General features: G+C 46.6%; 1 protein-coding gene and 1 long non-coding RNA gene across 3 annotated transcripts in view; one reads left to right on the forward strand and one right to left on the reverse strand.

Annotated features, from left to right (window-relative positions):
- The window catches only part of ADAMTS3 (ADAM metallopeptidase with thrombospondin type 1 motif 3), a 261,150-nt gene extending 259,722 nt beyond the window's left edge, over positions 1-1,428 (reverse strand). The window contains exon 1 of one of the 2 annotated variants that reach the window (XM_077848318.1): positions 1,268-1,428. In XM_077848318.1, coding sequence (XP_077704444.1) covers positions 1,268-1,336 — 69 coding nt within the window. In that variant the 5' untranslated portion in view covers positions 1,337-1,428. The remainder of the gene's footprint in view (positions 1-1,267) is intronic. The other variant, XM_077848321.1, reaches the window with a different exon arrangement.
- On the forward strand, positions 604-8,909 carry LOC144283775 (uncharacterized). The gene is made up of 3 exons (XR_013352345.1): positions 604-807; positions 7,867-8,015; positions 8,510-8,909. It is a non-coding gene; the product is annotated as an uncharacterized LOC144283775 (long non-coding RNA).
- The last annotated feature ends 3,666 nt before the right edge of the window (positions 8,910-12,575 follow it).

The following is a 12,575-nucleotide window of genomic DNA, read 5'->3' on the forward strand; positions in this document are numbered from 1 at the left end:
AAAGTAAAAAGAAACAGTTACTGGGTTTCATCTTATCACCTTGTCCGTTTTATTTCTACCATTAATGCCTTTCAGGAGCTAAGTCAGGAGATGCTGGAGACTGGGATTGGTGCCTAGAGGCTGCACCTCCCTCCCTCGGTGTGTTGGTTCTTGTGGCAAGAGAATGAAGCAATTCAATAACAGTTTGGAACCGGGAGTTGTTTGCTCGTTTTGATGTTAGTACTTATGCAGCTTGCAAAGTAAACACGGACATTCGATATTCTTCTCTTTAAAACTCAGCTAGACTGGGTGAGGATCAGCAAAGACAGTCTCTGAGTGTATATGCGTGAAAAGAAACCCAAATGGGGGGCGGAGGGGGGGGGGGCGGGGGGGGCTGATCCATCAGATACGAGGTCAAGCATCAACCAGTCTTGCACTTTTTCCACCTATGGCCGGACCAGGCAGGCCAGGGAAGCTGCAAAAACTCCCGGAGCAATCCTGCAATTCTGAGCCCCAAGTCCCACGGCCCTCCGCGAGCATCGGGCCTCACCTGGAGCCTCCGAGGGTGGGGGCTGGGCCGCGGGGCCACCGCGCAGCGCCCGACCCAGCTCGGGAGGAGGAGGAGGAGCTGCGCGGAGGGGGAGGGGAGCAGGGCGCGGGCAGCCAGCCTGAGCCCAGGAAAACGCGGGGCAGGAAACGTCCCAGCCCCCGCCCCAACTGTCAAACCCCGGCCTCGCCGCGGTCCTCCCGGGACACGTGTCTGCTGGGGCGCTCCCGGGCCGGCCCGGGGACTTCCTGAAACCCCCGCCTCCGGCTGCCGGAGACGCCGTGAGTCAGGGGAGGAGGGGAGGAGGGGGGAGGGGGGAGGGGAGGGGAGGGGGAGGGGAGCCCCGCGCGCCCCGGGGCGCAGCGCTCGGAGCTGCATTGGGGCGCCCAGACCGCGCTCGCGGAGGGGAGGCCCCGACGGTCCCGCGAGGATGCGGGTTGGCTGCGGTTTGTCCCCAGGAATCGCTGCGAGTGCAGAGGCGGGGAGGGGGGGGGACCCTAGGTGTGACGAGCCTGGGCTCCCAGGGTGGGAGTCACGACCCGCGCCCAACGCTCAAGCCCCCCCGCCCCCAGGGAGCCCCGCACGCCGCACCCAGCCCTCCGCCGCCGCTCCTGCAGGCGCAAGATAGCAGGGAAGGGTGGGAGGGGGAGGGGAGGGGGAGGGGGGAGGAGGAGAGAGGGGAGGAACTTTTTCGGGAAAAGGTTGGGTTTGAGTTTTGTATTGTTATTATTTTCCACTTACTTGTCCATCAGCTGAAGTCCTAACCTCTACCAGAGCGGCTGCTATCAACCAGAGTGACAGGAGAACCATCACGAGTCGAGGTCACTTTTCAACCACTGGGCAAAGCAGATGCCCAGAGCAGACTCTCCCCCCCCCTCTCCTCCCCCCCTCCCCAAAAAAGAAAAAAAAATAAGTTTCCTTAAAAAAAAAGAAGAAGGAAGGAAGAAAAAGAATAATTAAAAAAATCTGCAAAAGGGGGAAAAAATGCAGAGTCAAAGGGGCAAAAAGAGTGGTCTTCTGTGATCTGCTTCGGTGGAAATGCAATCTGAGCCCCGAGACCGGCCCGGCCCGTCCGCTCGGCAGCTCTTCCCGCGTCACCTCCTCACCCCGTCCTCCCCGGCCCCGTGCGGAGCGCGAAGGTGCTGCGGGCCGGCTCGGGCTGCGCCGGGAGAGGGGGAGGGACCGGGGCTTCCGACTGTCTCTGCGCCCGGCGGCTTTTCCGGGGCTTCTCGAGCACCCCCGGTTCCCAAGGTCGGCGCGGAGAATGCTTGGGTGCCCTGGAGCGCAGCAGGGGCAAGTGTGGGCGAGAGAGACGAGCGAGCGGGAGCGGGAGAAAGAGGCAGCGAGAGGGCGACTCCGCCGCTCGCTCGGAGGTGGGGGCGGGAGGAGCCGAGGGGAGGAGGAGGAGGAGGAGGAGGAGGAGGAGGAGGCTGGCGGGGGCGGTGGGAGGAGTGGGGAGCTGCGGCTCCTGTTGCTCCGTGCGGCGGGCTGGGGCTGCCCGAGACCCGCCGGGCGCTAATAAGGCGGCCGGAGCCCCCCGGGCGGCCCCTCCCGCCGCGGCGCCCACGTCACGCGGGGCTGGGGCTGGGGCAGGGGCTGGGGCAGGAGTTGGGTCAGGGGCTGGGGCAGGGGCTGGGGCAGGAGCTGGGGCAGGGGCTGGGGCAGGAGCTGGGGCAGGGGCTGGGGCAGGGGCAGGAGCTGGGGCAGGGGCTGGGGCAGGGGCTGGGGCTGGGGCAGGAGCTGGGGCAGGGGCTGGGGCAGGAGCTGGGGCAGGGGCTGCGGCAGGAGTTGGGGCTGGGGCAGGAGCTGGGGCAGGGGCTGGGGCAGGGGCTGGGGCAGGAGCTGGGGCAGGGGCTGGGGCAGGGGCAGGAGCTGGGGCAGGGGCTGGGGCAGGGGCAGGAGCTGGGGCAGGGGCTGGGGCAGGGGCTGGGGCTGGGGCAGGAGCTGGGGCAGGGGCTGGGGCAGGAGCTGGGGCAGGGGCTGCGGCAGGAGTTGGGGCTGGGGCAGGAGCTGGGGCTGGGGCTGGGGGCAGGGGCAGGGACTGGGGCAGGAGCTGGGGCTGGGGGCTGCGGCAGGAGTTGGGGCTGGGGCGGGAGCTGGGGCAGGGGCTGGGGCAGGAGCTGGGGCAGGGGCTGGGGCAGGGGCTGGGGCAGGGGCTGCGGCAGGAGTTGGGGCTGGGGCAGGAGCTGGGGCTGGGGGCAGGGGCAGGGGCTGGGGGCTGCGGCAGGAGTTGGGGCTGGGGCAGGAGCTGGGGCTGGGGGCTGGGGCAGGAGCTGGGGCAGGAGCTGGGGCTGGGGGCAGGGGCAGGGACTGGGGCAGGAGCTGGGGCTGGGGGCTGCGGCAGGAGTTGGGGCTGGGGCAGGAGCTGGGGCAGGGGCTGGGGCTGGGGGCAGGGACTGGGGCAGGGGCAGGGACTGGGGCAGGAGCTGGGGCTGGGGGCTGGGGCAGGAGCTGGGGCTGGGCTGGGGCAGGAGCTGGGGCTGGGGGCTGGGGCAGGGACTGGGGCAGGGACTGGGGCAGGAGCTGGGGATGGGGCAGGAGCTGGGGATGGGGCAGGAGCTGGGGATGGGGGCTGGGGCAGGAGCTGGGGCAGGAGCTGGGGATGGGGGCTGGGGCAGGAGCTGGGGCAGGAGCTGGGGATGGGGCAGGAGCTGGGGCTGGGGCAGGAGCTGGGGCTGGGGCAGGAGCTGAGGCAGGAGCTGGGGCTGGGGCTGGGGCTGAGGCAGGAGCTGGGGCTGGGACCCGCGCCCCCCGCGCCCTCCGGGCTGGCGGGGCTGGCCGGGTCGGGCGGACGGCGAGGACCGGGAGGCGCGGGCAGGCGCGGGGACGGTCCCGCGGGCGGCGGGCTCCGGGCAGGGTCGCGGTTGCAAGCGCTTGGGCGGGGGCCTGTGCGGGAGGGAGGGGGTCGTGCCCCGGGCCCGGGGCCGCGTCCACCCCCGCGAGATGGGCCCGGGGAGGGGCGGCCCAGGGAAGCGGCGGTCGGTGCGGGCGGGACGGGTGGGGAGTTCATCCTGGGAAGGGGGAGGGCCAAGGGCAGCCCCGGGCGTCAGGAACCCACCCCCTGCCACCTCGGGTGCCCCCCAGCCCGGGAAAGGGCCCCCCGGAGAGCCCAGCGACCTCGGGGCTCACCCGCGCGCTCAGCCGCCCCCAGACGCCCACCCGCCCCGCTCCGGTTCTTGCTTACGTTCGCCCGGTTCCTCCTACTTTCGAAAGATGCCGCGTCCCTTCCTTGACTCGCCCGGACGCTTCGGTTCCTCCCTCGATGCACGGGCCCCAGCGTCCCTCCTGCCACCGAGGTCGGGCTGTCGGTGACCTGTGCCCGGCGGGGAGGACGCAGGACCCCAGCCTGGGCTCCGGGGCCCTGAGGATGCGGAGACACGTTGCGGGCATCCGAGCCCGCGCTCACTCCCCGAGGTGCACCCCTGCGGGCGCTTGGCAGGGAGCCGAGGGCTGCAAGAGAAAGTCTTTCCACTCCTGTGACCCGTCTCAGATCCTCGCTCCAGAACAGACCTGGAGAGGAGGGCGCTGAGGCACAGCTTTAGGTACAATCCTCAAACCTTCAACTGGAAAGAGTTACCTAAAATAAAACGTGTGGAAGCTAATGTTTATTTTGCTAAGGGATTCTTCAGGAGGCCATAGCTCCCTTTCTTTCTTTTGAAAATGGTGCAGAGTTTGGAGGTTTCTTACGCTTGGCTTCGTTATTTAAGGGTCACATCCTAAACACGGCAAGATTCTGCGTTCACTGATACGCTGACCGCTGAGTCTCCTAAAATCATGTATATGGGACACTTAACATTTACAAATGAGAAACCAGATAACTAAATAGCCAGATGACTTAAATACCCCAAATGGGGTATTAAGTTAATTACTTTTGGGGGTGGAATTGTAATTAGACCGCAGCACTGAAGTACCCTAAGTTACTTTTTCCCCTCAATTAAAGCCTCCAGCATGTTTGTAACCTGTCATTGACTTACTATCCAGGAGTGATTTGCTGAATTTTATACCTAGTTCTCTTATTCATTAAAAAAAAATAAATAATCTTCATGTTCTATAAATATAAAGTATGTCAATTTTCACTGACAAGTAAAAGAATACTAGAGTACAAGTCAGAAAACCTAGGTTCTAGGCCCAGGTTGGTCTGTTTGACCTTGATAAGTCACCAAACTATTTTCGTTCCCCCATGAGGTATTTCAGCTTTAAAAAATCTCCTATTTTAAGAAATTCAAATACTGTAGTCAGCCATGGCATTACAGTAGTCCTTTTTATGTTAAATTTTATGAAGTTTAGACATTTGTCATTACAGTAACCCCTGGTACAACAAGCAATTCATGGGACTTTCATGAAAACAGTGGCTTCTGACATTTTTGGCCATGACCACAGAGAGGAACGTATTTTACATTGTGACCCAGTAAAAATTTCACGATTCAGTACATGCTACATGCAACAACTCTGATATTTTCTATCCTATTTGTTTCCTGGGTTTCCCTCCAATACTGGTCAGGATCCACTTCATTGCTTTCACAAACCAGTAACTCATGACCCTCGTTCTGACAAACACTGACTTGAGAGCTTATAATTAGCTCTATATTTCTTGGATTCTAAATGATTGCACTCAGATTAATAAGGTTCTCCCAATATACTCTAAGACAAGGTTTCGCAAAGTATGTCCTGGAATGCTAAATGCCTTATACATGCGCGCGTGCACACACACACAAGAATTTTCAGTCAACTAAAGTCTGTGAAGTACTCAGATCAACAACACGAAATGGATTTCTTTATTTCAGAACTTCACAGGGAGTTTGACATCCTAAGCACACCGAGTCTTCAAGAGGGAGGTATAGTGCGCTGCGGTCCTCATACTGACTTGACCACAGAATGCTTTTTTCTTAGGCTTTATCTTCCGAAGAACACATTACTTGGGGAAATGCCATTACAAAGACCAATTATTAAAGTAAAATGAACCCTGAGTCAGATAGGTAGGATTCACATGCAGATTCAGCTTTAGTTTCTCAATCTAAAATTAGTTTAACAATACTGCTTATGCAACATGTTCATGAAAATGAACAGAACCTTGAATGTAAGTTGTTTAGCACATGGTCCAGAACATAATAAGGGCCTAACTGAAGACTTTTTTTTTTTTTTTACTTGAAGCTATATGGCATATGTACAGATGGCTCAATTGGAATGAAATATGGCAAGTTCTAAGAAAAGTTGGAAAATATAAAGAGCTAAAATGTGGTGAACTTTGAATTTTACAAGAGATAATGTAGGGAGTCAAAAGCAAACCAGTCATTAAGTTCCTTTCACACACTGACCCCTCCAGGCCTGCCTGGCAATAAATCACTTCCCTGATTTCCCAGGTGTCTTTGCCTCCAGCTAGCTAATGCTGTTCCCACACTCAAGTCCATGCACTAGCACATACTGGTCTTTTGGTCCGTAACACCCTTCTTCTTCCTGTCTACAAGGCAAAGGACACCCTCTTACACCCCATTGTGCTCCACAAAAATACTAAACCAATGCCGGTAGTACGTTTTCTTCCAAAATATGTTTGAGGTAGAGAAACAATTTCAAAAGTAGTATCGTATTATGTAGTCTTCCTAATTGTGAAATCATTCCCTTTAAGACTTAAATTTCTTGAAATCAGTTGATGTATGAACATTTTAATCTGTCCTCATATTGGCAACAGTTAACTAAGCAGGAGTGTGTGTGTGTGTGTGTGTGTGTGTGTGTGTGTGTGTTTTCCAGTTAAGGTTGTCTGGTCAATGTTGTATATCTTGTTATAATATGACAATATTTTGATACACAATGTGTATTGTGTTTTAAACATAAATTTTTGGCATTTTTTACAGCAAAAAAATTCATTTATAATTTGCGTTTTGCCTTTCTCACACTTTTTTTTGGGGGGGGGGAGGGTAAGATTTGTTTTTAGAGCAGTGTAGGGTTCACAGCAGAACTGAGGAAGAGATGGAAATTTCTCAAATGCCCCCTACCCCTGCACAAGCAGAACTTCTGCTTTGATTAGCACCTTCCAAAGTGTAACAAAAGAGTGATACGTTAGAATTGATGAAACTGCACTGACACATCATAACCACCCAAAGTCCACAGCTTATATATGGTTCACTCTTGTTTTTGTATATTCTATGGATTTGGACAAATGTATAATGACTGTATATCCATCATAATATCATACAAAGCATTTTCACTGCCCTAAAAATCCTCTATGCTCCACCTATTCATCCTTCCCCATCCCCTAGCCCCTGACAATCATTGATCTTTTTTATTATCTCCATAGTTTTGCCTTTTCCAGAATGTCATATAGTTGGGATCATGCAGTGTGTAGCCTTTTCAGATTGTCTTCTTTCACTTAGTAATATGCATTTAAGTTTCCTCCATGTCTTTTTATGGCTTGATTGTTCATTTCTTTTTAATTTTCAGTAATATTCCATTGCCTGGATATACCCCAGGTTATGCATTCAGCTACTGAAGGACATCTTGGTTGCTGCCAAGATTGGTAGTTATGAATAAAACTGCTAGAAACATGGTTTCAAATGTATGGGTTTTGGTGTGGATATAAGCTTTCAACTCCTTTGGGTAAATACTAAGGATCATGATTGCTGGATCATACGGTAAGGGTGTGCTTAATTTTAAAAGAAACTGCCAAACCATCTTCCAAAGTGGCTGTACCACTTTGCATTCCCACCAGTGAGGAATATTTGAGAGTTCTTGTTGTCCCACATACTTGTCAACATTTGGTGGTGTCAGTTTTCCAGATTTGGACCATTCTAATAGGTATATATTGGTATCTCATTGTTGTTTTAATTTGCATTTCCCTGAAGCCATGTGAGGTAGAGCATTTTTTTCATATGCTTATTTGCCATCTATATATCTTCTTTGCTAAAGTGTCTGCTAAGGTCTTTGGCCAATTTTTTAATTGGGTTGTTTATTTTCCTATTGTTGAGTTTTACTTCTTTGTGTATTTTAGAGAATAGTTCTTTATCTTTATTTGCAAAAGATCTTTTGCAAATATTTTCTCCCAGTCCCTGGCTTGTCTTCTTATTCTCTTGACCTTGACTTTCACAGAGTATGAGTTTTTAATTTTAATTGTTTTCCCACACTTTTAATATATCTATGACTTCCTGTCAATATTAATTAGATAGATTATCATTTTTATTTCTTTCCCATGGTCAAATAAATCTGAGAAATCCTCTACTCACCTTTGTTCAAAATATAAGTACAAAACTTTATTGCATCATAATTAACCAGATTTATATCCGCCCCCTCCTCTACATTGCAAGTTCCTTCGGGGAATTGACCTCTGCTTTATTCACTTTCAACTACAGGTATCTAGCCCAATTTCCATCCCATGGAAGTTACAGAGTACTACTTCCTGGGCATGCCCATGGAAAATCATGTCATTTTTCCTGGTGATGAGCTTTATTCCAGGCCCTGGAATTGTTGGCATCTAGAACCAACACAGAGAAACAGGAGAGTAAGTATGTGGAACTTACCATTATAAGAATGTGAGAGCTGGGCCTATTGGCTATCTTCTCCACTTCTTCAATCCCTATAGCCTCAAAGAATATGCTACAAGATGTATTTTCTCATTGCAAAATGAGGAAATGGGGCTGATAGCATCATATATGAAATCAGTTTGCTGCTCCTTAAGGATAAAAATCTTCCTCTCACATAGCACCTTCCTCTATTTATGTAATACTGATTTTTCATTTGTGGATCAGAGAATCGAGCATACTGTGTATACATTACTGTTATTATTTTTAACCAAGATGTTAGGTTGGTTAGGAGTTAAGATGCTAACCTTTCATATCCATAGCATAGAGCCTAGCACATAGTAGACAATGAGACAATATTTGTTCAATGAATGAGGAAGAAAATATTTCCTGTCTCTACTTAGCAGAGTGAAATGAATAGTTTTTCCCTCCTATTATCAGTGAATAAGCTATTTCCAACCTGACCTTTTTACAGGAGTTTTTGGAAGTCCCATCGAAAGACAAAAATTAAACAGGAAAATTTCTGAATGAATACAAGAATCAAGAAATTAGAAATGGAAAAGCCCTACTAGGTCATCAAGTTCATTCTTTGGTTCGTGGTTGAAGCAGTATTGTTCCCACAGTCTTTTTCTCCAGAGGAAAACCATTATCTTACATGGATAAACTTGAATATCCAGAAGTTTTATATTTAATCATTTGCTTTTGGAAGAATAATTCCACCATGGGACAAAACTTAAGGAAAAATTATTCCTCATGTTCCTTGATTTTCCTCCTTTTTCTTGACCTGGGATTGATTATTCATTGTACCCCTATCTTCGATTAGCAACATAAATAGCCTTATTTCTTTCCTTAATAAAGTTTGATTTAACAATTGATATATTTAACTGTTTATAACTAACATAAACAGCTATTGCTGTCTACCTTCCATTACTTTTATAATCTTTCTATTTTCTTCAAGTTTTTGAAATATTTTTTGCTTGGAAGAAGCAAAGAAGCTTAGAAGATCAGAGTCTTCTTGGGGTTTAAACAGAAATAAGAGAATAATTAAAATTTAAAATTCTTCCAAATGTTACTTGATATGGCACAACTCAATAGTTATAGCTAGTCTATTAGCACTGAGAATTATCATCAGATGACTTTGCATTTATGCCATAATTTCCCTCTTGATAATTCAAGGAACTCTACTATAGTGGAACTCAGAATAAAACAGATGAATATTTAGAACTATTGAATGGAATCAGTATACTTTCTTGGAGAGCTTCAAAATCCGAAATGTGGCACAGTGCTTTTCAGAGTTGACTATGCAATAAATATATGATAAATTTAGTTAAATAGCTAACCAATTCCTACAAATTATACCAACTCTTATATTTTGAAATGCCACCAAATTGTTAACTTCAAAGCTGTGTGTTGTTTTCTGCAATTCTCAACTCAGTGATACATAACATTTGGGAGGTACTTCACAGTACAAAAAAATCTATGAATTAATTACCACTTTAAAAAAATAGAGTAGTTTTACCATTTTCAGTGGAATTCAACAGAATGTATTGAGGAAGAGAGAGATATAGCAAATTAGCACTCACAGCTCGAAAATTGAGTTCTCTTATAGGAGAACATAAGTTGCTTTCAAGCAAGAAAATTAAGTGTTCTGAATTTACACTAGAGTCAAAACCAGATGAAATGGCTTTTTGTGGGAAAAAAAGCTATATTAAAATTACATTTAGAAGAATCCTTCCACTTAAGGAAGAATTTCTACTATTAGTTAACAAAGCAAGTTCTGCAGTATAATTTCCTGTAGATTTTTGAGATTAGGATACTTGACTCTTTCCATGCTGTCTAAAAGCAAAGAAATAGAGTCAGCTGTCTTCTGGATATTCAATCCAATGACTACACAGAAAACCATAGTTATGCTATATGGTGAGTCACAGTGTGTTTCACACATCATTGAAGTACATCTGAACTAACAGAGTTTATATTTTTTATTAACTTTCTGAACCTGCATTTTGTATCCATTGGCTGGCAAAATGTTCACAAAATGTTTATAAGGGTTTTATCTTTTTTTCTACGGAAAAACAAACTTTGTAATTCCACTGAGTTATCAAGTCATCCTCAATTTTACCACATAAAAACAACTTTTCAAAAAGATTAGTTCCAGTTCTCAGGGTGTTATATGCATTCACTAAGGCAGCAATTAATTTTTTCTAGACTAGAATTAGGAATAATTTGCATAGGGAAAATGGGCAGAAAACAATCCACCAGAAAAATGAAAAAGTAGTTATGAAATCAACAACCAGTTGTAGACTGTCTCTTCTTAAGAAAACACAATTCTCAATCTTAGAATCTAGCTTTTTAGGAAAAACAAAACAAAACAAAAACAAAAGCAAAACAAAGAAGACTGAACTCTGATCTGGAAAGACTTGGGTTTTTGTCTGGAGAGATTCTCAGCCAGATGATAAACCAGATATAAGGAATCTAAAAATTGTTGCTGCCCTTATTTGGTTGCTATTATTACAAAAATTCATTTATTTTAAGAAAAGAAACACAAAGATTTATGTCTTCTGTTACTGTCACACTAAACAAAGCAAGAACCCAGAAGCTATCACTATTCTGGCAAGTTCAAATGATAAATGCTTAGTGGAGACAGTGCAAATGGAAAATTATAGAACCATGTCAGTAGTCCTATGTCATCTCAAAGAGATGCAAACATTACAGGAAGAACATTTACCATCAATGTAACTTTATACAGAATCAAATATGCTAATGACACTTAAATGCTTTTCACACATTTGGGAACAAAATGGAGAATATTTCTCCATTATTAATAATTCAAATTGTTAATACCATAAGGAAGTAATGCAAGTCTATAAACTTTAGCCAATCCTCAAATTTGTTGACTTAGTGGGAAAAAAAAAAGTTTCAATATTTGAACTAAACACCTGCTTGTGACAATTCATGCTGAAAACATATTTCTGTTTACCATGGTGTTTTCTTCCCACTGTTATAAAAATTGTTAAGAAGATGACCTATGGAGGTTTCTTTTCAAATGCACATTTGTGTTGTGATGAGCACTGGGTGATGTATGGAAATATTGAATCACTATATTGTACACCCGAAAGTAATATAACACTATATTAAAAACACTGGAATTAACACTTTTGTAAATCCACATTTGTGTGCAATCCCAACTATTCTGATTCAGTAGATCTGCTCTGGAAACTTGACATCTACAGTTTTCCAAAGTTTCACAGATGATTCAATCTAAATTGTGTCCAAAGATGTGCTGCTCAAACTTTTACCTAATAAATGCAAATTCTGATGCAGTAAGTTTGGGGTGGGGCAGTTCTACGGAGTTCCCAGGTGACGGTGACATAGTTTGTCCTCACAAAATACCATGTCAGTACATACATGTCAGTACAAACTATTTAGAGATAACTTTAAAAAAGAGGACCACATGACATTAAAACCAAGCACGAGCTATTTAGAACATCTAATTTTGTCACTTATACCTTACTAAATATTCATTATACACAAGCAACATAGAATTCTGAACTGGGTAGAAATAAGCTCAGGGAAGCATCTCTGTGGTATTGATTAGGAGATTAAATGTGCTTTTGCTAAAAAAGTCACTAAGCCGTGCTCTTTCTGACATAGTGAGCACGTTAAATAAAACCAGTTTAAGAAAGGCTAATTATTAATTCTTGAAAAATTAATCACAGTCTACAATCTACAGTCCCTCTTAGGCATGTGTGTTGCCCACAGGAACATGACTGACATTCCCACTGAGGTGCTGTTCATACAACGAGCATCCTGCGCTGAGGCTGGAGATGTGTCTCCAATTTGCTCTTCATTAGCAATTGGCCCAAAAGAAGGTATTAGAATTCAAGAAACTAAACTGTCTAAGGTTATTCCTCTTGAAGAAAAGGAAGTTGAAGGACTTAGTTGATGCTTTTATTGAGAGACTAACCACAAGGCACTCTCCAGGTACGGTAGTGTGAGGGATTTTGATTAATTATAAAATGATTTGCTTGATGCAAGTCAGAGTAAGTCCAGTAATTCTAATACTGTGGCACATGTTTCAAGCCCACATAGATGTTTCCTAGATTTATAATGCCCATTTTTCTCTCACATCCATATAATAGGGGCTCTTTAAATCCTGCTTATGGGAATATAAATGTTCCATTAATCTCTTTGATCACTCTAGAAAGTGCTGTTCTTTCATCCTCTGTGAGAACAGATGAAGTGTTCCCATGACTAATACACGGATAGAGAGAGGTCTTGTGGAGAGCATTCTATACAAAGATGTGAACTACCTATGACGCAGCACATATTTACTTGTTTTGTTCTCTTACTGGTTTTTTTTTTTTTCAGTATATCTTCTCCACCTCCAAGTCCCCTCTCAACACACACACACCAAGTTCTGTATGCTCTTGCTTCAAGAAAAACGCTAAAAAGAAGAAGAAATGTCCTTGTCTTCTTGCTCGCTCTTGTTTTCCAGAAGCTTAGGGGAAAAAGAAGTGGGGGACTTCTCTTGGCTGGTGAGA

This window comes from Canis aureus, chromosome 14, assembly GCF_053574225.1.
Source record: "Canis aureus isolate CA01 chromosome 14, VMU_Caureus_v.1.0, whole genome shotgun sequence".
NCBI lineage: Eukaryota > Metazoa > Chordata > Mammalia > Carnivora > Canidae > Canis > Canis aureus.